Genomic DNA, 24,173 nt, shown 5'->3' on the forward strand with positions numbered 1-24,173 from the left:
GATCCTGGGGGTGCTTCCAGACAACCTGCTTGTTGGGCATTTGTCCTGATTTGCTTGCAAGTAGGTCAGCGCGGGTGGCGCTGTGGGTTAAACCACAGAGCCTAGGGCTTGCCGATCAGAAGGTTGGTGGTTTGAATCGCCACAATGGGGTGAGCTCCCATTGCTTGATCCCTGCTCCTGCCAACCTAGCAGATCAAAAGCACATCAAAGTGCAAGTAGATAAATAGGTACCACTCCGGCAGGAAGGTAAACGGTGTTTCCATGCGCTGCTTTGGTTTGCCAGAAGCGGCTTAGTCATGCTGGCCACATGACCCAGAAGCTGTATGCCGGCTCCCTCAGCCAGTAAAGTGAGATGAGCGCCGCAACCCCAGAGTCATCCACAACTGGACCTACTGGTCAGGGGTCCCTTTACCTTTACCTTTAGATCAGAAGATGCAGGCTGTTTAATGAGCACCCATGCTGATTTGCTTGCAGCTAGATAGACAGTGTTTAGTGTTTTTAGTGAAACCCTGGAGAGCTGCTGCCTGTTAGCATGAACAGTACTGAGCAAGATGGGACCTGTGGTAGGGCTCACTATTAAGGCTGCATCCCACGTTTCGGAGTTGCATCAATGGAAGTGCCACCCCACACTTTCCAGTGTGTTCCCTCCCACCCCCAAATCCCTTTCCTTACTGGAAAAAGTCTGACCTTTCACAGGAGCGGATTTGTTGTGCAGGAGCTCCCAATAAACTGTAATTGCGTAACCTGAATTTGCTGTGGTATGTGACTGAATCTCACTCAAAAACAGAGGCAGCCTGGAAGCGCCCTGAGTGGTGGTCAGGATCTGGTGGGAAATGTGTCATCAGAGTGCTCGGGAACAGAAATCTCAATGCGTCTGTCAGATTCAACATATATGTGAGTGGGGATGTGGCCAGTAACTCCATGGAATGCCCAGGAGTTGTGTTTAATTTTCAAAAGAGAGGAAGCTTTAAAAAAAACTAAGAAAATTAAAAATGAAGGGACTCATTAAAAACTAATAATAAACAGCTGTTAGAGTTCTCTTTTCTGCTGCAAAACCCCATAGAGCAATCTTGCTAATTTAATTGTATATTGGTTTGTTTTTGTCTTAAATTTATGCAAGTTCCATATGTTTTGCTCAACGTACGTTGGAAATTGTTTGGTTTTCATGTTGTTTTTACAAGTTTGTGACTGTGTTATAAAGTTGTTGCTGTGGTTTTATTGTTAATTTCAGAAGAGAGGAAACTTTCTAAAAAGTAAGGGGACAAGGGCCAGAAGTATCAAATATCTTTTTAAAGGTGCTTGGGGATTGTTTTAAAACCTCTGCTATAAAATACTTGGGTAAAAAAAATGTACATTTCTAATCTGCAATGTACAAACAAATCCATGAGGATGCCAGTGTGGTTAATGAACAGAATCAAGGAAGCTATAAAAGGCAAGAAGGCTTCGTTTAAAACGTAAAAGTCTTGCCCAAGCGAGGAGAATAAAAAGGAACATAAAGCCTGGCAAAACAAATGTAAGTTGACAATAAGGCAGGTAAAACACAGCGACAAGTTTGAGCAGCTTTTTTGTTAAAAACATCAAAACAGGCAATAAAAAATGTCTTTAAATACACCTGAAGCATTAAACTAGCCAGGGAGATCATGGGGGCCATGAGATGTCAAAGGTGCAAAAGGATGTCAAGATGCTTACATGCAAATTTGGTTTTTTGAGGGAGGACATCAGATAAAGGCGTTGAGAGGGAGAAACTTCCAGAGCTTAATTGCCAAATTAAAAAAAATTAACCTGTCGCTAGATCTGGGCAGCCTACCCCTGAGAGTTCTTAAAATAACTCAAATGTGAAATTGTTGATCTTCTAACAAAACAGTCTAGTTTCCTCACCTTGAAAGTAGCCAACACAACAATTTTTGCAAAAGTATCTGGGGGGAATCTAGGAAATTACAGGCCAGTTAGCATAACTTCTGCCGCTTTTTAATTGGTAAAGGTAAAGGGACCCCTGACCATTAGGTCCAGCCATGGCCGACTCTGGGGTTGCGGTGCTCATCTCGCTTTATTGGCTGAGGGAGCCGGCGTACAGCTTCCGGGTCATGTGGCCAGCATGACTAAGCCGCTTCTGGCATACCAGAGCAGTGCACGGAAATGCCGTTTACCTTCCCGCCAGAGCGGTACCTATTTATCTACTTATACTTTGATGTGCTTTCAAACTGCTAGGTTGGCAGGAGCAGGGACCGAGCAACGGGAGCTCACCCCGTCGCGGGGATTCGAACCGCCAACCTTCTGATCGGCAAGTCCTAGGCTCTGTGGTTTAAACCAAAGCGCCACCCACGTCCCTCTTTAATTGGTAGAAAGTATTAATTTTGGGATATTTGAACCAAGGGTAGGTGACCTGTGGCCCTTCCTGGTGACCCAGTTAATATAAGAAGACCAAGTCAAGATTAGTCCTCATTGTCGTATAACTTTCCCCGCAACCATATTGGAACAAATCCTCAGTGAAGACTGAACATTGTCTAAACCTCCACATAAGCTTTGTGCAAGCAGACCCAAGACGAAAGCTTAACATAAACTGGGTGTCTGGAGGAGCATAGTTAAAGGATATAAACAGGTCCCTCCATCCCTGGACGTAGGTTTAACCACCACAAACAGCCCCCAGAAAAAACTGGACTGCATTTTCACTAACAGGAGCTACTGAAAAGAAAAATCAACACTCAAATGCTTGGGAGAAGGGAAGCATGTTTGCCGGACTCCAAAAACATGTCAACATTGGTACCAGGTGAGCCTCCCAAGGGGGTCATTCCACTGATGGGGAGGGGAGCATTGCTGGAAAGGCCTGTTCCCTTGTTGACATCCTTTGGAAAAGCGCTGTAGCCCAAAATTTGTGGAAGGCAACAAGTTGGTGAAGGCTGGACTAGTTGGTTAAGGCATTCCAATCCCAGTTTAACTTCGATTTTCCTTATCAGAGAAATTGAGGATTGTTCAGGAGAAAAGAAGCCCTTCCCGAAACACTGTTCTCCTGTTGTTTAAGGGTACACACTTCTTTTCTTTTCTTTTAAAACCAGGACCTGCCTTTGTTATCAAGTTGCCATTATTCCGCCATCTAATAACTTTTAATGGGCAGGGCAGAAGTACTGATCGATGAGGCTGAAAGCTGTTAGGAGCTGTTCAAGGCTCAATTGTAGATAATTGGACTGGAACTTTTAACTCTTTTCTTTCTTTCGGCCTTAATTCCTTTTTTCTTTCTTTCTTTTCTTTTCTTTTTTTTGAGGGATTTGGATGTGTGTTGTTCATTCCTGGTTTTTGAGGCAGGGTTCAGATTTTTCTTAAGCTGAGTACAGAGGCGGCTGCCACTGGACTGCCACCATTTTGTAGGTGGGGTTCAGCGTCATGCTAGCAAATTCAAGTCGCACAATTCACTTGGATTTGTAGATCTTGGGCAATGAGCCTGCTTCAAAAAACAAAACAAAAGCAGGACTTTGCTCGGAACAGAAAGCAACTGGAAATGGGGCTAGATGTTGCTTCCTGCCACATTCTGCAACTTTAACACAAACTGATCAACTCACTAAATGGGTTGTCTGGGCATGCCCATTGGCTCTGCAGGCATTGTGACTCAGCCTCCCCTTTTTAGCCAGAAATTGCTGATCCAGAGGCTCTAACTGGATAAGGCAATTTATTTCATATTTTTCTCTTCCATCCTTACACCTCTGAAAGTTTGTTTTGTTACTCATCTCCTGTAATTTCTTCTCCCCACTATGCACACTTAACCTGTCCCTTATCTGCGATCCTCTCTGCACAAACTTCCAGTTTCTTTCATCCCTCCTTTCTGCCCCCCCTTTTAAAAAAATTGCTTTATTTGTCCTGTAACAGCTTTCCTTACAATTCCCAGTTGTCATCACCATCATCACTGTTAAAATTAACTGTTTTCTTTCCTTCTGGTTTTGTTCAATACTGTCACTGGTCCTTTTGCGCTAGAGGGAGACCTTCCTTTTCCTCTTAATCTCTTCTCATGCCCGCACCCCTGAACTTCTCTGCCTCCCCCCCCCCCCTTTACTCAGCATGCAGGGAGTTAACTGGTGCTGGAGTTGGTCCAGCCACAGAGTCTACCACTCCACCAGGGGGCAGCAGTGAGCGGGGTGCTGTGGAACTGAAGCCCATAATTGGTCCCTGGCCAGCCATTACAGAAACAGAGGGACAGCTTAGAATCATAGAGTTGCAAGTGGCATCACCTGCAGTGCAAGAATCATTTGTCCAACCTGGGGATCGAATCCACACCCTTGAGATCAAGAGTCTCATGCTCTATTGAATGAGCTATTACTGATTATCATCTTCCAAAGCAACTGCTCTATTCTGAACATAAAAATGGAAAGCGTAATGCTGGTGGTCAACAGAAGAGGTTTAAAGACTCTCACAAGGCAAATCTTTAAAAATGCTGTATAAACACCAACAACTGGGAAACATTGTCCTGCGAGCGCCCCAACTGGACAACAGCCTTTTCCAAAGGTGTCATGGGCTTTGAAGATGCTCATACTCAGGACGAAAGGGAGAAATGAGCTAATAGGAAGGCACACTTGGCAAACCCTCACCGTGATCAACTCCCACCCGGAAACCAATGTCCCCACTGAGGAGGGACGTGTGGATCCAGAAGTGGCCTCCACAGTCATTTACGGACGGACTCACTGTTAAAACCATGTTCATGGAAGACATCTTACTCAGCTTCTAGTGATTGCCAAAGAAGAAGAAGACTCATTGCTATTTATTAATTTGTATCCCAATTCGTGCCCAGATGGCTTCTAAGCAGTTTCTAGGGTTGCCATATTTCAAAAAGTGAAAATCCGGACACAAAATTGTAAAGCTATTTTTAAGGAAAATTGGCAAAAACGGCACTGCTGACATGGGTTGCCATACGTCTGAGTTTCAGTAGGGCACTTTTGGTGGTCCCACATTCACCCGAGGTTTGACTGGCCTTTACCAAGCAATGAATCCTTAGCGATCGGCAGAAGCCACCTCCCCCTGGTTTTAGATGCCTTCTGGACATTACGATATTCAGCCAGGTCTTTCGAACCTGAGGTGATTTTGCCAACCATCTCTTACTGATGCGTGTGCTAGGTTTTTTTTAAATTGTGTAATACTGTGTTTTTAGCCTTTACATTGTGATCTTTTATATGAGTGTTTTGTAAATATTTAAATTTTAAAAAATGAAATCAAATACACACTTTCGTGATTAAAATAGATGATAAAACAATCCCGATTAAAATAGCACAGCTACAAAATAGGGGTGATTCAGGGAAAGAGCTCAGGGGAACACCTATGTTAAACAGGTGTATCTTCAAAAGCTGGCAGAATGCCAGTAGAGTTTAGACAGAGAAATAAATAGAAAGTGGGCCTAAATCTCCGCCAGCCACCAACAAATCCCAGTGCTGCTGGGAAGCAAACTAGAGTTGTTGCAACCGTTTATCTGTAGACGGTGTGGACGGTTCAGGTTTACTGCTGCTGACAAGCCAGGGAAATGGCTTGATATATATACAGTCTGCTCAAATCCAAATAATTTATTATACGGTCCCAGACCTGCTAAAACAGAGGATACAAAGAATAAAAACATGAGCATTAACACATAGGCTTGTTTAAAATATGATATAATACAAAGGATAAAACATACACGTATTTAGAATACCATACGGTAAAAAAGGTACAAAGCTAGGATACAAATTGCAGTTAAAACGAGAGTACCAGCTGAAGATACGAGACCTTTGAGCAGAGAAGAGGCTGTACTTAAGATACTTATTTGTACCAGCCAATAAATATTTTGGGGACTGTTCTAGTGTCCTTCCTGGGTGCTCCTCACAAGGGGGCAAAGTAATCTCTTAATTTTCCTCTCTGTGAAGCTTATATTCAAAGGAGACAATGGCCCATCACCCCAGGGACACAGATGATCCTTGTTTGGGGACACCTAGATAACGCCCTTCCAGTATTGCAGAAGAGAAAGAGAGTTAGATCTGGCCCTAGAAAAGGCATGGCAATACTTGGGGATAGTAAGATGATCCAGATATGTAGCACATGTAGGAAATTCAAAGATTAAGCCCAAATATATTGGAGGACAAGTTCTACAAGCACTTGATAAAGAGTATTGGCAATCAATATCCTTGATCCATTGTTCCAGAATAGATTTTACAACAGAATTATCTTGTGTGCAGACAAAACCCGTAGGGAAGCCTAATGCATGCAGTTTAATAATAAAACCTTTAAACCGTAGCTGATAGTAACATCTTCTTGTAAGAAATAAAGAGAATATGAAGTTGGATCAGCATAAGCAACTTTTTACCAGTATCGCAAGGCACGGGACCAAGCCTTGAATTCTTCAGATGTGAAGCCAGACTCAAAGCCATAGCCCAGCAGTTAACACACATCTTGGTATTCCAAAAAGTTCAAAAGAACATTCTCAGCAATTGAATCAAAACCCTTGAACCCTATACAGCAGCTGAAACAAGACTTTGGTCTTACATACTTTTACAGCAGCAAGAATAAATTGTGCTCTCTTAGTAAAGAAAAATGGCTGTACAGCTTTAACAGTATTCTGAACTGCTTGCCCTGCCGCCCTTGTATGGGTAGCCCAGGAGAGAGTGGAAGAATACATAATGCCCAGGTCTCTAAACTTCTTGACTTGGGTCTATACGCTGACCATCATCTGTTATCCACTTATTAATTGATCTGCATCTAGAAAACGCCATGGTTTTTAATTGGTAATTTTTATTTCACAAAAGTTATACACCTCTTCATTGCAAAAGAACCTCAGAATAGTTTACAAAGTGATTTAGGGCCTGTTTTGGACAGTGGGACTTCAGTCCCTGCCAGTTTTGGTACATGGCAGACAGGTACTAAACAGTTCCCAATTAAATTAAATAGTATAGGAACTAATATTCAACCCTGACAAATGCCCTTATTGGCAAGGATAGGTTTTGTCAAATTACCCTGCAAGCCATATCTTATTCGAAGTGTAAGTGATGAAAAGTTGTCTTTTATCAATGGTGGTGTGGGACTTGGTCCATAGTCTGTCTCTTGAAATTGAATCAAAAGCTGATTTCAGGTCTATAAAGGCAACAAACAAACCATATCCAGAAGGGCTCATATATCTCTTTGCCAGGTGGCTTAAGACTAGGCAATAGTCAAGAGGTGATTGGTCCTTCCTAAAACAGGCCTGTTCATTGGTACTGTTGCCCTTTTAAAACCCTGTTTTGGAGATACAGATAAATAAACAGCTCCTGCCCTTCTTCGTTTCCTCTATTCCCAAGTGCATCAAGATGCTTTGAGCAAATGAAATGCCCGGCTTAATGCTGGATCTGGGTGCCATATTGACTAGTCAATATATTTACTTGACAACAGAGGCATGGTGGATACAACTGCATTTGAAAGCTAGTTGGTGGGTGTTGGCTCACTTAATTTGGGTGGGAAATAGATGAAGGATTTCTCTCCATACATTCTCTCCTCTAGCTTCACCTCTAACCTCACTACCTCACTGAAGCTGAAGATGGTTTGGAGGAGAGATCACTGCTTGTGTTGTGTAGCCAGTGTTAGAAATTCCCCAAGCGCCAGGCATGTTTTGCTACTGGTGCGGGTCCAATTGCAAAGCAAGTGAAGGTGTCTTGTCACCAGATGTGGCGACTGACATCTCCACTATCTGGTCACCCACCAATTTGTGGAGATGTTGCTGTTTTATTCTGGATTGTTTTATTTGATGTTTTCATGTGTTGTAAACCGCTTTGAGGGTTTTTTCTTTAAAATGTAAAGCAATATGGAAAGGAAATTAAAATTAATAATAGTAGTACTAATAATAACAGCAAATTTCATAGCAAAAAATAAAAATAAAAAATAGTCACAAGACTATGCCGTGGTGACCATAGCCTACATTTAAGGTTCAATTTAGTGATTAGCTTATAAATCTGAGTTTCCAACACCAGTATGTATGCTCCTTTTGCTGCTGCCTCCAGTCAAACAGTTTGGGCAGGGTTTTGTATTCAAAAAACCCTATCAGACCCATTTTACTGGGGATAGGGGTGATGACGTCTGAGAGAAAACAGTAATTCTCAATATGGGCAATCTGCAGGCTATGAATGAAATATTGTTTAAATAGTTTGGATGCAAACAAAGGATTTAAAAGCAGCAGGTGTGGGAGGTCAGTATTCACAGGCCACAATTATCAATCCAAGAGGAGACCTGTCAAACACTGGGAGGCCTGCGAATACTAGTCGAGGAAAGGCTGAGGTGAGAGCAATGAGGACTCCATCTTTAATTATTTGCCCCTGAGCCAGTTGTGTTGCCTGGGGTGGAAGCGGCCTGTCAGATCTCCACAGTTTCTTGGCTAGTGGATGGGGAACCTGAGGGCTGGATGTGGCCCTCAAGGCCTTTCTGTCCGGCCCTTGGGATTTTTCCCAGACCCCGCCCTCCATTCTCTGCTCCTCTTTCTGCACACTTTTGCCTGACAGGAATGTTGTCCTTGAAGTGTGGCGATGCCTTTGACTAGTTGGCGGGAGGATGGAGAGATGCGTATAGAAACCTTTTACTTTTTCATGGCTTGAATGTTTTCGTTGTATTTTTATGTTCTGTCAGAAGCCGCCCAGAATGCCTGGGGCAACCCAGTCAGATGGGTGGGGTACAAATAAATTATTATTATTCCACTGTTCAAAGATCAGAGCCACACCAGTTGCTATGCTCACTTTAGCCTCTGTCCTGCCCACCCCAGGCACCCCCACGCTGTGAAGGTTGTCTATGGTTGAAAATGCAGCCCTCAGTCCGAAGACACCTCTTCATTGTTCCTCTAGTCCAGGAATGGAAAATCTTGGGCCCTCCAGATGTCGCTGAACTTATTTATTACATTCATATACAGTGGTACCTCGGGTTAAGAACTTAATTTGTTCTGATGTTCCTTCTTAACCTGAAACTGTTGTTAACCTGAGGTACCACTGTAGCTAATGGGGCCTCCCGCTGCCGCCACGCCGCCACCACCACACGATTTCTGTTCTCATCCTGAAGCAAAGTTCTTAATCCGAGGTACTATTTCTGGGTTAGCGGAGTCTGTAATTGAAGCGTCTGTAATATGAGGTACCACTGTACCACTTTTATCTTCCAAGGATCTCAAGGTGGTGTACATGGTTCTCCTCCTCCCCATTTCATCCTCACATCAACCCTGTGAGGTAGGCTAGGCTGACAGGTAGTGACTGGCCCAGGGTCACCCAGTGAGCTTCATGGCTGAGTGGGGATTCGAACCCTGCTCTCCCAGGACCTAGTCCAACACTCTAACCATTACACCACACCGACTACGACTCCCATCAGCCCCAGCAAGCGTGGGCAATGGCCAGGGATGGTCGTAGGGCAGCAATGTCTGGAGGGCCACAGGTTCCCCACACCTGCTCTGAGGCCTAAGAGGAAAGGGGCGAGGGACGATGAGGCACCTGCCTCTAATAATTCAACTCGTGCCGGTTGTGTTTCCTAATGTGCTTTTGTTTTGGTCAGGAGTGTGTGGAGGCGTCCGTGGTTGCACACGCATGTTTCTCTCCCTCCCTCCCTTTTTGTTTTGTTTTGTGCGATCTAAATGGAACCAGGTACATAATGCCACCTTCCCCACCCCCCTCCCACCCGCCCTGCCTGTTGGAAAGACTCGCGCCATAAAAATAACAAATGGCGTGTATTTGCTCGAATGTCAAAGTTATGAGTTTATTTTGTAATGATGTGCTCCTGCCTTCATGAGGTAAACTGGCCGTGGCAGAGGTGTTATTAGTAATATGGACCCAGCAGAGCAGAAAGCCGAGTGACCGAGAGATCAGTGTATCAGTCAGCGAAAGGGCAAATGGGAAGAGACAGCGGGAGAATGGGAACAGAGCTGTGCGGCGCTTGGGCTGAGATTAGAAGAAAGGAGCAGTGAGAGAGAGGAAGAATTGAGAGGCCGGTGGTCAGAGGCTCATTTTAATGGACCCCTTCGAAGGAAAACTGCCGGGGAGGGGAAAGAGTTGCACCTGTCGGCGTGGTTTGAAATTGTTGACTGAAAGGTGTGCGTGCAGGCACACAAGGTCTCGTTTTCAGACTTGCTCCTTTCAAGGCCTCTCCTGTGTTGTATGTGTCTTTGGCTCTCTGCCACAGTTTCACAGTTGTGCCATGCAAAAAAACCACAGCTTTTGTTATGTCTGTTTGGTTGCCAAAGCGAGTTTCTGGTCCCTAGGGGCAGGAAGGTGTTAAGCTTCAAAAGTGCATGGATGAAATCTCAGTCCTGAATTGGAGAGGGACAGAGAGGAGGAGGAGCAGCAGGTAGACGATTTCGAGCATTTCATGGAAGCATAGAATTGTAGAGTTGGAAGGGTATCTTGTGGATCAATTCTAGTCCAACCCCATGTAATGAAGGAATATGCAGCTGTTGCAGACGGGGATCGAACCTGCAACCTTGGTGTTATCAGCACCACGCTCTAAGCGACTGAGCTATGCAGGCTGAGCAGATGGGAGGGGTGTCCAAGAGCCAGCATAGTCCTTTGCTCCCTCCCCATGGCTGACATAATCAGAATAAATAATGCAAAATAAACAAACTCATTTAAAAATAAGGTTATCCACAGATGATATTGGAAGCACCATGAATTGTGTTGGAAGCAGTGTGCCTCTGAAAACCAGGAATCGCAAGTGGAGAGAGCTGGTGGCTCATCTGGTCCTACGTCTTATTCTTTCATTGGACAACCAGGTGCCCCTGTGGGAAGTCTGAACAGCAGGGCCTGAGTACAACAGCATTTTCCCCACTTGTGATTCTTAGCAACTCGCATTCAAAGGCACAGGGCCTCCAGCTGTGGAGGAACATAGCCAGTCTTCTGCAGCTATTAGCTAGTCTTCTGCATTTGGTTTGTTTTCCAGCTGCTCTTTCCTCATTCCTTTGTGGCTTGGTGAGTATCTGGGAGTGGCTAAAATTTACCAAGGTTAAGAAAGGTTTGTAAGCCAACAACAAACCATTCAGACTAGGGTTTCTTGCAACTGAACAAGCCACAGATAAGCCACTGGGCAGGGTTTGATAAACCATGGTTTCGGGTTGTGTTGGGGCCAAAGAAACCATGGAAAAGCAAATGCTGCAAAAAGTTCTGAAAAAGAGGAGATGGGAAACCTGGGACTTTCTTAGATTTGCTGTTGTCACAATAAACTATTGTGTGTTGTTGCATCTGGAGACTGCCATTGTGTTGATATTTTCATACAGACATTTTTATATTGCAATCTGTTTGCTGTTGTAATGTTAGCCACCTTGATTGGCTCATTTTTCAGAAAGATACAGATCATACATGGCTTTTAAATCAGTGAATACGGACTTCCGGGATAGCGCGAACGGGTAATGGCGGATTCCCTCCGAGTTCTGGAGGGAATCGGCTCCGTTAAGGACGGGTCTTGCCGTGCCGGCGACACGGGGACCCTCAGAAACCGCAGGCGCTGAAGCCTGCGGACATGGAGACTCGGTGGGCACCTTAAGCGCCCTCCCCAACCCGCGAAGAGCCTTTTTAAAGGCTACGGAGGGGACCGGAGAGTGGCGTGGAGCTGAGAGTCGATCGCTGCCTTGGCGGAGCGAAGCCGCGAGCCATGACCGGAGAGCGCTATCTTTCTTCCTGAAATTTGGACTGAAAAAACAACTTGTGAGTAGAAGGAAATTTTGGCACTAAAAGTTTTATTATTGAATTCGAGTACGAGCGGGGGATGTGTTAAAAAGGAAGTCCACACTCCCCCCCCCCACCAAAAGACTCAAAGTAAGGAGAGGAGCACTAAGTCGGAAAGACTCTGGTGCTGAAAGGAAAAAGAACACTTTCATAAATTGGTTGAAAAAGTTATTTGTGCTGGAGTGAAGAGAGGGGAATCTCAGAGGTTTTGCTTTTTGGCGGACCCCCCCCCCGAACCCGGGCAGTGCCCTGCTTGGGAACCCGAGAGAAAAAAACAAGGCGTTTGACAGCTGTCAAAAGAGCTGTCAAACGGACGTCAGCTTGGAAATTGTGTTAAAATTGTGTTACAACTATATTGTTGGGACTAAAAGTGTTACATCGAATTGACTGGAAACAAACTAATTTTGAATAACAAAGTAACGAACTGTTGGAAAAGAACTATGATGGAAATCCCCCTAGAGGGAACTAAAGACATTGCAATGGCTGCGGAAGGAAAACTACTGGCAGAGATAAAAAAAATGTTTTCTCTGGTGGGAGCTCTGCAAGAGCAGAGCTTAGCCATGAGAGAACAACTGATGACCTTCAATCTTAAACTAAACAACTCTGTTGGTGGAGCTAACCGGATGGAAAAAGAATCTGCAGCTGTAGAAAAAGAGACAACTTTAGAACTGGGGGAAAAAGAAGAAAAAGAAGAAGGAGTTCAGGAGGAAGAGAGTAATCAAATATCTGTAACTTTTGGGAGGAAAAGAAGTGAAAAAGACAACCAATGGATTACAAATCTGCAAAGAGAGAGAAAGATGGAAGTCCCTGGAACAACTGAAACATTAAGCTACGAAAGAACGAACAAGTATGATGGAGACTTCTTCTTTAAGCTGCAACATGGGAGATTTGTTGATCCTGGACAAAGACTGTTTTTGTTTGAAAAATATGAGGAACTGGTGACAGAATTCCTTCGAGAAGAGAAGATCAATAAAAAGGACTATAAACAAAACTGCTGGAGAGTGACTAACTGGGGCCTAAGGGCCTCTGATGTGAGAAATCCGGGTTAAATCTGTCTTTCTTTTTTTTTTCTTTTGGACATTAATGCGGGAAGGGGCAAAAACCGGGACAGAGGGGGAGGGGAGTGTAGGGTGGTAAAAGTCTGGGGTTTAGAATAGAAATATTATTGTTTTTTTTTGATTTAATATAAAGAGCAAGGAATTTATGGGAGAGAAATTAGGCCGACCTTAGAGAAACAACTTAATGTGTATAATGGATTTAAAGTAAAAATGGATAAAGGATAAACTATAAGAAAAGATATGAATAATATTTAAGAGATTTGAACAAATAACTTGCTGAGATATTTAATGAAATGGGAAGGTGGTTGGGGGGGGTGGGGGGAAGTCACGGAAAGAGGGTAATGATTGTAAGGGTATGAAACTACAGATATTCTGTTTTGTGTTTTGTGTTTATGATATATGTCTGTGTTTGTTTAAAAAAATTTTTTGAAAATCCAATAAAAATATTTTTAAAAAAAAAAAATTAAATCAGTGAATACCAGGCTGTGGTCTGGAGGCACATGAAGGCACCATTTGGCTGAACCTAAGCAGGTCTGGGTCTGGTCAGCGCCTGGATGGGAGACCTCATGCCATTCCTAGAAGCTGCTTTGGGTCCCACGATGGAAGAAAGTTGAGAATATAAATGCAATAAAATAAAATACGGGGAATACTGGAGAGGGGACTTTGCTGAAATCAACTGGAGTTTCAGGAATGATTTTTTTTATATTTTGTGGTTAACAAAAAAAATCTAATAATGAGCACATGGTTAAAAGGTATCTATTTTTCCCTACCCCCTGCCTTCAAACAGGTGCTTGGAAGAGAGGTGTACACCTCCAACAACCAGCTGGGGGGGATCCAGATCATGCACAACAACGGGGTGACCCATAGCACAGTATGCGACGACTTCGAAGGGGTCTACACCATTCTTCAATGGCTGTCTTACATGCCAAAGGTATTTCTCTCCCTCCACCCCCTTTTAGCTCTTCTTGCATTGCTGTGGTTGGGTGATTGGCTCAAGGACTGAGCTCTGGGGAGGCCACAAAGATAATCAGTGTTCAGCTTGGGGTTGCTCCTGAATGGCTAGGAGTGCCTTTTGTCAGCTACAGCTGGTTCGCTAGCTATCGCCGTTCTTGGACAGAGATCACCTGGCCGGGGTGATTTGCTCATTGGGAACCTCAAGGCTTGAATACCGCAATGTGCTCTAAGTGGGCTGCCCTTGGAAGCCCCAGGTGGTGTGAAATGCTTCAGCTAGAACAGAATATCACCAGGACATAATGTTGGTGCTTAAAAGCTTGGACTGGCTTCCCATCCGCTAGTGGGCCAAGCCGTATTCATGTACAAGGCCCTTAACAACTTGGGTCTAGGACCCCTTTTGCCCTCCAAATGAGAATCAGGTTATATCACTTCTATTTGGCATGGATTTCCCCCAAGGAACCTTGGGAATTGTCATTTCAGAATTCACTTGTTACTTTGCAAAATGGTTGTATGTTCAAGGCCACATTCTTTGCCTGTCAAAGTCCCCAGTTAGCTCCTATTGGAAGGGTCAGGGGGAAGGTGATGGAATAGCCCCTTCTTTGCCAGAGACCCTAGAGAGTTGCTGCTAGTTAGAGTAGACAGTCCTGGGATAGATGGGCAAAGCACTGGATGTGGTAGAAGAAAGCCCTCCTGTGTTCCTGCAACGTCTAACTGGCCAAACATATGAGCATTTCAAGAATCTTATGTACCAACTTTTCCTTCACCTCGTCCCCCCTTTCAGAGCGTTTTCAGCCCAGTCCCAATGATCACCGTCAAGGACCCGATAGAAAGAGCCGTTGACTTTGTTCCCACCAAGACGCCTTATGATCCTCGCTGGATGCTGGCTGGACGCCCTAACCCAGGTACTTTAATTTCCAAAGAAAAGAGGAACTATCTGGGAAATGGTGGAGACGGGATAATTAATCGCTGCACTATCTGTCTATCATTCTATCTATCCACACACTAATAGCAGAATCACATTCAGTTGCTTTCTGTTAGCAGTAGATTTAAATCTTCAGTATTCTACACTATTTGGAACTTCTAGTTCAGTTCTCCAGCTCAGCTTGCTGGAAAAGGAGCTAGGGCCTTGCAAAAGGGCTGCTTACGGGACTTGCCGTTAGGTTGCAGCCCAAGTTTAGCACAGAGCCTGCAAACTTTTAAAGGAGCGGAGGCTTTGTAAGTCACGTTGCTTTTGACCTAGGAACTCAGCTGCCATAGGGCACTCTCCCTCTGTTAGGAGTAATATCCTCTCCGACTCCCGAGTGCAACGTTCTGTCTGCTGTGTGCTAATCCTGTATGTCAAGAGTGAGAACGCTCAGGCCCAGGGGCCACAGGCAGCCCTCCAAGCCTCTCTCTATGGTTCTGGGGACTCTTCCCCTGGCCACGCTCCACACCAGCCCTGATTTGCACCCTCAAGTGTTTCTTATGTGTCCTTGAACTCAGATGATGTGTCTTTTGAGCATGTGCAGAAACCCAGCCCGCTGTACAAAGGTAACATTTACCTTTGTTCCTCCCCACACTCTTTGCTTCTGGCCTGCCCACCCCTAGTATCTCACCCCTAGGAGGTTGTCCCAAAGGGCTGAAAAAGGTTTCTAAGCCCTGCTGTATACAAATAGTGATCTTATTATTTGACACTATCCCTCAAGGTTTGCAGAAGCACAAAAGTACTTTGGGGTAGTGGAAAACCCTGACTGGGGCAGCCCTGTGAGGACTGAGCATACCCAGTGCTCCTGGAGTGAGGACTAATTGTTGAGAGAGGGGTGGAAGAAAGGGAGGATGGAATGGAGTATGATTAGAGAGGGTGTGGCCGGCTGCAACCCCGAATAGCACTCCACACAACAATGATTTATTGCAGGTCCCATGTGCTGCTGCTGCAGTAGTTAATAATAATAATAACAATATTATTTGAATTTATATAGCTAATGCGTACTCCATAAGCCCTATAAGGTAGGCCAATATTATTATCCCATATGACAGATAATGGTACTGAGAGAGGGCAGCTATCCTAAGGTCACCTAATAGTTCACTGCAAAGGCAAAATTCTAACCAGGACTTCTTGAGCAGGGCCATCCTTCAGCAGCTGCACTTATCTGCTGGCTAGAATGGGATTTTTTTTGGCAACTTCTTTTTGGCTAATATTCCATCCTCCCCCTGTACCACCACCCACCCCGTCATCTTGCTGGCAATTCATCTGGCTTGTCGAAAGCATGCAGGTTCCAAATTGAGTGACTTCGAGTTTTTTAATTTAGTGGAGGCGTTAAGGGGAAGCAGATGATTCTCCGCGATAAGTTTAAAGGAGAGATCTCCTAGGTGAAAAGTTAAAGCCGTTTATTAGGAGAGATAGCGCCGCGATATTCTTCAAACTGACGCCCGATGCGAGGCCCGGAATCGAAACGATCAAGCTCTGGACTCGGCGATGGAGAGATAATTTTGAAATGGATGGTCACATTTTACAGCGGGGGGCCACGGAGCCAAGGAACATTAGAACATAGTAATTTCAAGTTTGGGCTTGATAAAACACTTGCCATCCCGCTGGAGTCAGCAGAGGTTGGCTTTGCTCGGATTCCACTTTTTTAATTGCTTTTGCACTTGGCGTTACAGGGCAAGGAGTGCTTGTTCAAAATTATAGCGTTGCAAAAGAGGCTGAACACGAGAGGCCTCCCCCACCTCCTGCGTTTGTAGAGAGCCTGTGGGGGAAAGAGGCTTTTATAAGAAGCACAATTCTCCTTGCTTAAGGGCAGTGGAGTTTTCCTCCCCACCCCACAAGAGAGAGGTATGGAAGCTGGCATCGCCTGCCTAGAGCCCATGTCTTCTTGGCACTGATTTTAAGCCTGTTCCTCTTCCCCACTTTGCTCTATTTGCATCCCTCCTAAACATATCAGGGAAGAGCCATAGCTCAGTGGCAGAGCATCTGCTTTGCATGCAGAAGGTCCCAGGTTCAATCCTGGGCATCTCCAGGTTGGGCTGAGGAAAAGACTCCTGTCTGAAACCCTGGAGAACCTCTGCCAGTCAGTGTAGGAAACATTGAACCAAGGAGGTTCACAAACAACTGAAAGCCAACAGCAAACAACACCCACCTGCAGAATAAACTAGTCCTTTAAAACAGCATAACACTCTAAACAGGAGATTCAAGCCAGGAGATCAGCAAAGTGCTTGTCTCAATAGTTGCATCCAAAGTTATTATTATTTATTAAATTTGTATACTTCCCCTCATCTGTTGATCTCAGGGCGGTTCACAAGATAAAAACTTTAGCCCTGCTCAGAGTAGAATCATTGAAATCAATGGATTTGAATAACTGGGCTCCATTAATTTCAATAGGTATTTTCCAGGAACAATAAATTTTTTATTAATTTTCCAATACATTTATACATTTTTAACCAAATTGTAACAAAACATCTCTTTGGGACTTCCTTCAGCTTCCCTGGAAATCATCCATGTTTATCTCTTAATTACGCATTCCCTTTACACATATTGCCATTTATCTTCCCTCTCCCCTCTATTTCTTTTTTGACAATATCTCTCAGTTTTTACAGCGCCTCTCAAAACCCCACTAGCGTTGTTTGTATATCGCATACATTTTTCAAAACAAAATAAAAAAAATCCTTCCAGTAGCACCTTAAAGACCAACTAAGTTAGTTCTTGGTATGAGCTTTCGTGTGCATGTACACTTCTTCAGATACACTGAAACAGAAGTCACCAGACCCGGGTCTTTAAGGTGCTACTGGAAGGATTTTTTTTATTTTGTTTTGACTATGGCAGACCAACACGGCTACCTATCTGTAACTGGAACTATGGAAGGCATACATTTTTCAGATACTCTACAAACTTTCCCCAGTCTTCGATGAACCTTTGGTCTCGGGCATATCTGATTTTCCCAGTTAATTTGTCCAGTTCCGCATAGTCTGTCAATTTCAATCTCCATTCTTCTATTGTCGGTAATTCCTCTTGTTTCCATTTTTGAGCCAATAAAGTCCTTGCCGCTGTAACTGCATACTGAAAGAGTTTACAGTCTTTTCTTATTTCTTTCCCTGTAATTCCTAAAAGAAAGGCTTCTGGTTTCTTCACAAAAGTAAATTTTAACATCTTTTTCAATTCATTATAAATGGCATCCCAGAAACCTTTCACCTTCTTACATTCCCACCACATATGGTAAAATGTTCCTTCTTTTTCTTTACATTTCCAACACTTATTACATGTCTTATACATTTTTGCTAATTTTACCGGTGTGATATACCATCTGTAAAACATTTTCATAACATTTTCCTTCAACGCAGTACATGCAGTAAATTTCAGATTTTCTTTCCACAATTTTTCTCAATCGTCAAATTGTATATTATAACCGAAGTCTTTGGCCCATTGTATCATTACCGATTTAACCTCTTCATCTTTCATGTTCCATTCCAACAGTATTTTATACATTTTTGACAGAATTTTACATTCATTATTTATTATATCTACTTGAAACTTTGAATCTTTTTCTCCATATCCACATTCTTTTATGTCTTTTTTAAACATTTCATTAACCTGTAAATAAATGCAACCAATCATATACATGTTCTTTAATTTGTTCATATGGCTTTAACTTCCATTTTCCCTCCTCTTTAATCACCATTTCACCATATGTAATCCAATTGCCTCTCATATTAATTTTCTTTACACTCATAACTTCTAACGGAGATAGCCAGTGTGGAACTTTTGGTTCCAGTAATTTTTTGTACCTGTCCCATACCTCTATCAGCGAATTCCTGAAGATGTGGTTCCCAAAACCTTTATGAATTTTCTTCTTATCACACCATAAATATGCATGCCACCCAAATCTGTTATCAAAACCTTCAAGGTCTAATAATTCCTTATTGTCTAATTTTATCCATTCTTTTAACCAGCAAAGACATGCTGCTTCATAATATAGTTTCATATCTGGCAGGGCGAAGCCTCCTCTTTCTTTTACATCTGTTAATAACTTATATTTTATTCTTGGCTTCTTGCCCTGCCAGATATACCTTGAAATCACTTTTTGCCACTCTTTAAAAATCCCTATCCCCTTTATAATGGGGATAGTCTGAAATAAAAATAACATCTTTGGAAGCACACTCATCTTTATCGTGGAAATTCTGCCCCAAAAGGACAGTTTCATTCTGCCCCACACCTCTAGATCTTTCTTTATTTACTTCCAAACCGGTACATAATTATTCTGGAACAGGTCGATATTTTTGGGTGTTAACCAAATCCCCAAATATTTTACGTTTTTCACAACCTCTATCTCTGTCTGTTGTTGCATTATTTCTATCTTATTTTGTTCCATATTTTTAACAATTATTTTGGTCTTTTTCTTATTCAATCTAAATCCTGCCATTTTTCCAAATTGTTCTATTTCCTCCAAAACTTCTTTTACACTTTCCAGTGGTTCTTCAATTGTTATAACCAGATCATCGGCAAAGGCTTTCACTTTATATTCATTCTGCCCCACTGTTACCCCTTTAATTGATTTATTTTGTCTAATCACACTTAAAAAGACCTCTAGGATGGTTATAAATAATAATGGCGAGAGCGGACAACCCTGTCTTGTTCCTTTTGATATTTTTATATCCTCTGTAATTACGTTATTGACTAGCAGTTTAGCTCTCTGTTCTGTGTATATTGCCTTAATTCCATTGAAGAACTCTTTCCCCACATCCATACACTCTAAATTTTTCAGCATAAAATCCCATACTATATTATCAAAGGCCTTTTCTGCATCCACAAACATTACTATCGCTTGTTTCTCATTCCTGGCAGTCAGATATTCCAAAATATTAATTATATTCCTTATATTATCTTTCATTTGTCTGCCCGGAAGGAAACCTGCTTGATCTTTATGGATGATTTTCAACAGTATCTTTTTCATTCTCTGCGCTAAAATCCCTGCAAATATTTTGTAATCCGTATTCAATAATGAAATAGGCCTATAGTTTTTGACTTGTGTTAAATCCGAATCTTGTTTTGGAATCAAAGTGATAAATGCTTCTTTCCATGTATCTGGGATCTCTCTTTCTTTTAAAATATTATTCATAACTTCTTTCAATGGTGTTGACAGTACATCTCTCATTTCTTTGTAATAACCTGATGTAAATCCATCTGGTCCCGGGGCCTTTCCTCTCTTCAATTCTTTTATAGCCTCCTTTATCTAGTCCATTTCTATTGGGGCATTCAGCTGGTCTTTTTGTTCTGTCGGGATCTTCTGCACCTTTTTTTCTTTTAAAAATCTTTCTATTTTCTTTATATTGTTCCTTTCTTTATTTTTATATAATTGTCTATAAAAGTCCACGAATCCTTTTCTGATTTCTTTCGGGTTAACTATCTCTTCACCATTTACAATGATTTTATTAATTGTGTTTTGTTCCTTTCTCTTTTTAATTTGCCACGCTAACCATTTGCCTGATTTGTTAGCAAATTCGAAGTTTTTCTGTCTCAGCCTTTTTATAATCCATTCCACTTCTTTGTTTATTATCATTGCAAATTGCGTTTGTAAGATCTTGATTTCTTGTTTAATTTTTAAGTTATTTGGTTTTCTAATTAGTTTTTGTTCATTGTCCATAATCTGCTTCAAAATTTCTTTTTTTCCTTTTTCTCTATTTTTATTCCTCAATGAATTCTGCTGAATGAAAAAGCCTCTCATGACTGCTTTGCTTGCGTCCCAGACCACATTCATCTTTGTCCCTTTGTTGATATTATCCACAAAATATTCCATTAGTTTCTTTCGTGCTTTTTCTAAAGTTTGCTGATCATCTAATAAGTATTCATTGATTCTCCATCTATAAGTCCTTTCCTCAAAACCTTTTAATTCCATTTTTATTGGATTATGATCCGAAATTACTTTAGGTTGTATTTCAATTTGTTGGATTCTTGGAGTCAGTTAATTCGAAACCCATATTTGATCTATTCTTGACATTGACTGATTTGGTTCTGAATAATAAGTGAATTGCTTCTCCATGAGTCTCCAAATATCGATCAAACCGCAGTTCTTAGTCATCGTAAAAAAAGTCTTAGGTAGTTTCCCTTCCTTATTTGTTCCTTTTCTTAGTCTGTCCATTTCCAATGAAACCACTCCGTTCATGTCTCCCATTATTATAATTTTTTGATCCATATAATCAAATAGTTTTTCTTCCAAGATTTTGTAGAAATCAGTCTTATTTCCATTAGGTGCATAGATCCCGACAATTATCAAATTTTCACCCTGCCATTTGATCTGGACTGCTTCCTTCTTCGTCTTTAAAGATTTGTTGAGATTCAATTTTGTTTTTGATATATAGAACTACCCCTCTTTTTTTTTTTTTTTTGTCCAAAGATACAAATTTGTATCTTTGAACCCGAAACCTTCTGTCTCCAAAGCCCATGCTTAGCCACAAAGAGGTGGTAGCCCTCCCAAATGATCAGTCCATGTCTTTAAGAATTGGCTCAGTCTCACTACTGCCAAATCAGAGGAGGAGGAGGTGGGGAGGGGGAGAGAATTCCAGTCTGATAGCCTAGCTTAAAAGAAATTTAAAGTGCATACATTTTAGAAACCGGGGGAAAGCCTTGGAGAACAACCTCTTTTAATGCCTTGGCTGCCTTCTGACAAATGTTTGCCTTGTCTTGTGAGAAAGAGAAGGGGGAAAGGAACCACCCCGTAGAGTTATTTATTTAAAAGCAAGGCAAATTCCCTCTGCTCCCAGTGTCCCATCGTTTAACAGTAAATGATGCCTTCTGCTGATAAATGGCCCTCTCTATGCAGACGAGCAAATTAAAGAGACAGCCACGGCAGCTGGCAGCAGGCAGACATTTTCATAGCCTTTAATATATAACTTTTGGCGAGATTCACTTGGCAATGGCAACTTCTCTGAGAAAGTCTCTTTCAGAATTTGCATTGGGCTCCCCGTGTATTGATGGCAAGGTTAAAGGTGGCCTCCTTTTTTTCTCTATTAATGCATTTGTATCCCACTTTTCCTCCAAGTTTCTCAAGACAGTGTTGAGAAACACTGAAGTTGAGAAACTCAGAATGTTGTTATTATTATTTTATTTATTAAATTCATATGCCGCCCTCCACCCGAAGAACCCAGTGCGATTCACAACAGAAACATACAAAATAAGAGTACCGAATACAAAACAAAAACGAATGGATAACCCCCTTCCCACAAACACTTCTCACAACACTCCTGTGAGGTAGGATAGGCTGCAAGACGGAGACTGACCCAAGTGAGTGTCATGACCACGTGGGGATTTGAACCCTGGTTTGCCAGGTCCTAGTGTGACGCTCTAACCACTGCACCACACTGGTGTAGCTACAGCAAAGTTGCCTGACTCCGGAGAAAACTGAACATGCTTCAATTTATACATAGTCCAGGTGGTATCAGCTGCCCCTCTTTGGCTTGTTGGTTCAATGAGACTTCCTTGGTTGGCTTGGCTGATCTCTTTGTCATTCTTCCCTTTGGCTAGACCTGCAGCAGTTCTCAACCTGTGGGTCCCCAGTTGTTGTTGGACTACAGTTCCCATCATCCCTGACCACTGGTCATGTTGGCTAGGAATGATGGGAGTTGTAGTCCAACAACAACTGGGGACCCACAGGTTGAGAAACACTGGTCTAGAGCAAAGCAGGCTTAAATCTCATTCCCTCCATGACTTCCATTTGCGTAACACAACTTCCTTTTCTCCCTACGTGTCCCACCCCTCTGTCCCCCTCTGCCAAGTCTGCTCTGGAGGGTTGAGGGAACTCCTAGGTCAGATTTGAGGGGCACAAAGAGGGAAGGGAGAAGTCCTTGTGTAAATGGGATGACTTTGCAGGCTGCAACCCTAAAGCATTTTGAAAACGACGACAAAGGTGCAGTACGCGGCACCTTAAAAGATACAGCACATTTATTGCGGCATAACCTTTACCTGCACTTGAGAGTCCACTTCATCAGATGCAAGAAAATCTTATAATTCATGTGAGCAGATATGCAATTTGTATGCATTGTCTTGTGCTTTGCTTTTAATTATGTTTATTTATCTGCATATTTATAATCCGCTTCGCAAGTCTCGGGACAACGTGTGCTCGGTTCCACTCCTCTTGATGTGTCCCCCCCCCCCCCGTCTTTCTTTGTAGCTCAGAAGGGCCAGTGGCTCTCTGGCTTCTTTGACTACGGCTCCTTTTCGGAGATCATGCAGCCATGGGCTCAGACAGTTGTGGTTGGCAGAGCCAGGTAAGTTGTTGTTTGACATTTGCGGAGAATTTCGCATGTTCAAAGCACTTAAAGGTACATTATTTTGTTGTCATTTCTACAACAACCCTGCATGGGAGCTCAGTATAATTATCTCCGTACTGCAGATTGGGTCAGGGGGCCTGCTTAAGGCCCTGCTGTGAGTTTTCCAGACAGACATGAAATTAAAACTGGTTTCTGATTTCTAGGTCACAGCCAGACTTGTCAATACTGGGGTGGGTAACCTCAAGTGCAGGGGCCAAATGTGGCCCTCCAAGCCTCTCTGTGTGGCCCTCAGGACTCTTCCATAGATCACAGCCCTAGTCCCCTGGCCACAGTCTTCACTGCCCTTGCTTCATTCCTTCCTTTAATGTTTTTGCCTGGGTGGAATATGTCCTTGAACGCAAATAATGCATTTTTCCTTGACTGTATGGAGGATTGGGAGGGTGTTTGGTGAAAGCTCAGTAATATCCGCAAGAAAGAATTTTCTGCCTTGTATGTTCTTCTCTGGCTTTCTTGCTCAACTTAAGCCCTATCTGTGGTTCAGAGGGAAAGGATGGCTATATATGATGCAGCAAAGTGACTAAAAAACTGAAAGCCAAGGCGAGGAATATTCTAAATGCCTGATCACTTTGCATATATTTAATTCTAAAATTGATGGCAGTGCTCTATAGATTTTGGGGCTGGGTATGTGAGGGTCCCCCCCCCCCATTTCAAAATAAATTTCCATTTCCCCCAACAAAACAAAAAGAACAAAACCCCACAAGCAGCAGCAGCAGCTGTCTCTTCCTTGGGTCTGGGGGATTTTTAGTTGGAAAAACTGCGCAGGAGGAAAGGGTTTAACCCCCTCTCTCACCCAGTCGATCCTGCTTTGGACCAGGATCCAACTTAATTTGTGTTTAAAAATGTAATTGTAAATGCAATTGTGCATTTTGCCGTTTGTTACCAGGCTGGGTGGAATACCTGTTGGAGTGGTTGCGGTTGAAACCCGGACAGTGGAGCTGACCATTCCTGCAGACCCTGCAAACCTGGACTCAGAAGCCAAGGTAGGTTTTTTAGCTCCTAAAACATGGCATGGGTCCTTAGGGGATGCGATGCAAGCTATGCTGCTGAGGGCAATCATTGTTGAGGGTGGTGAAAATGTGTCTGTTTCATTCTTTGCAAATGGGTATGAAAAGTGACAAGGTGATTCTGACTAGATCTAGCGTGGTGTAGTGGTTAAAAATGTCGGACTAGGACCTGAGAGTCCAGGGTTCAAATCCTCACCTGGGCATGA

The 24,173-nt window shown here is 42.8% G+C and overlaps 1 protein-coding gene across 6 annotated transcripts in view; it reads left to right on the top strand.

Annotated features, from left to right (window-relative positions):
• ACACA (acetyl-CoA carboxylase alpha) overlaps positions 1-24,173 on the top strand; it is a 198,250-nt gene that overhangs the window by 141,965 nt on the left and 32,112 nt on the right. For all 6 annotated transcript variants that reach the window (XM_081844038.1, XM_081844035.1, XM_081844037.1 and 3 more), the window contains 4 exons: positions 13,500-13,643; positions 14,448-14,568; positions 22,804-22,900; positions 23,847-23,943. In XM_081844038.1, coding sequence (XP_081700164.1) covers positions 13,500-13,643; positions 14,448-14,568; positions 22,804-22,900; positions 23,847-23,943 — 459 coding nt within the window. The remainder of the gene's footprint in view (positions 1-13,499; positions 13,644-14,447; positions 14,569-22,803; positions 22,901-23,846; positions 23,944-24,173) is intronic.

Source organism: Podarcis erhardii (assembly GCF_964252035.2).
Source record: "Podarcis erhardii genome assembly, chromosome: 16".
NCBI classification, from domain to species: domain Eukaryota; kingdom Metazoa; phylum Chordata; class Lepidosauria; order Squamata; family Lacertidae; genus Podarcis; species Podarcis erhardii.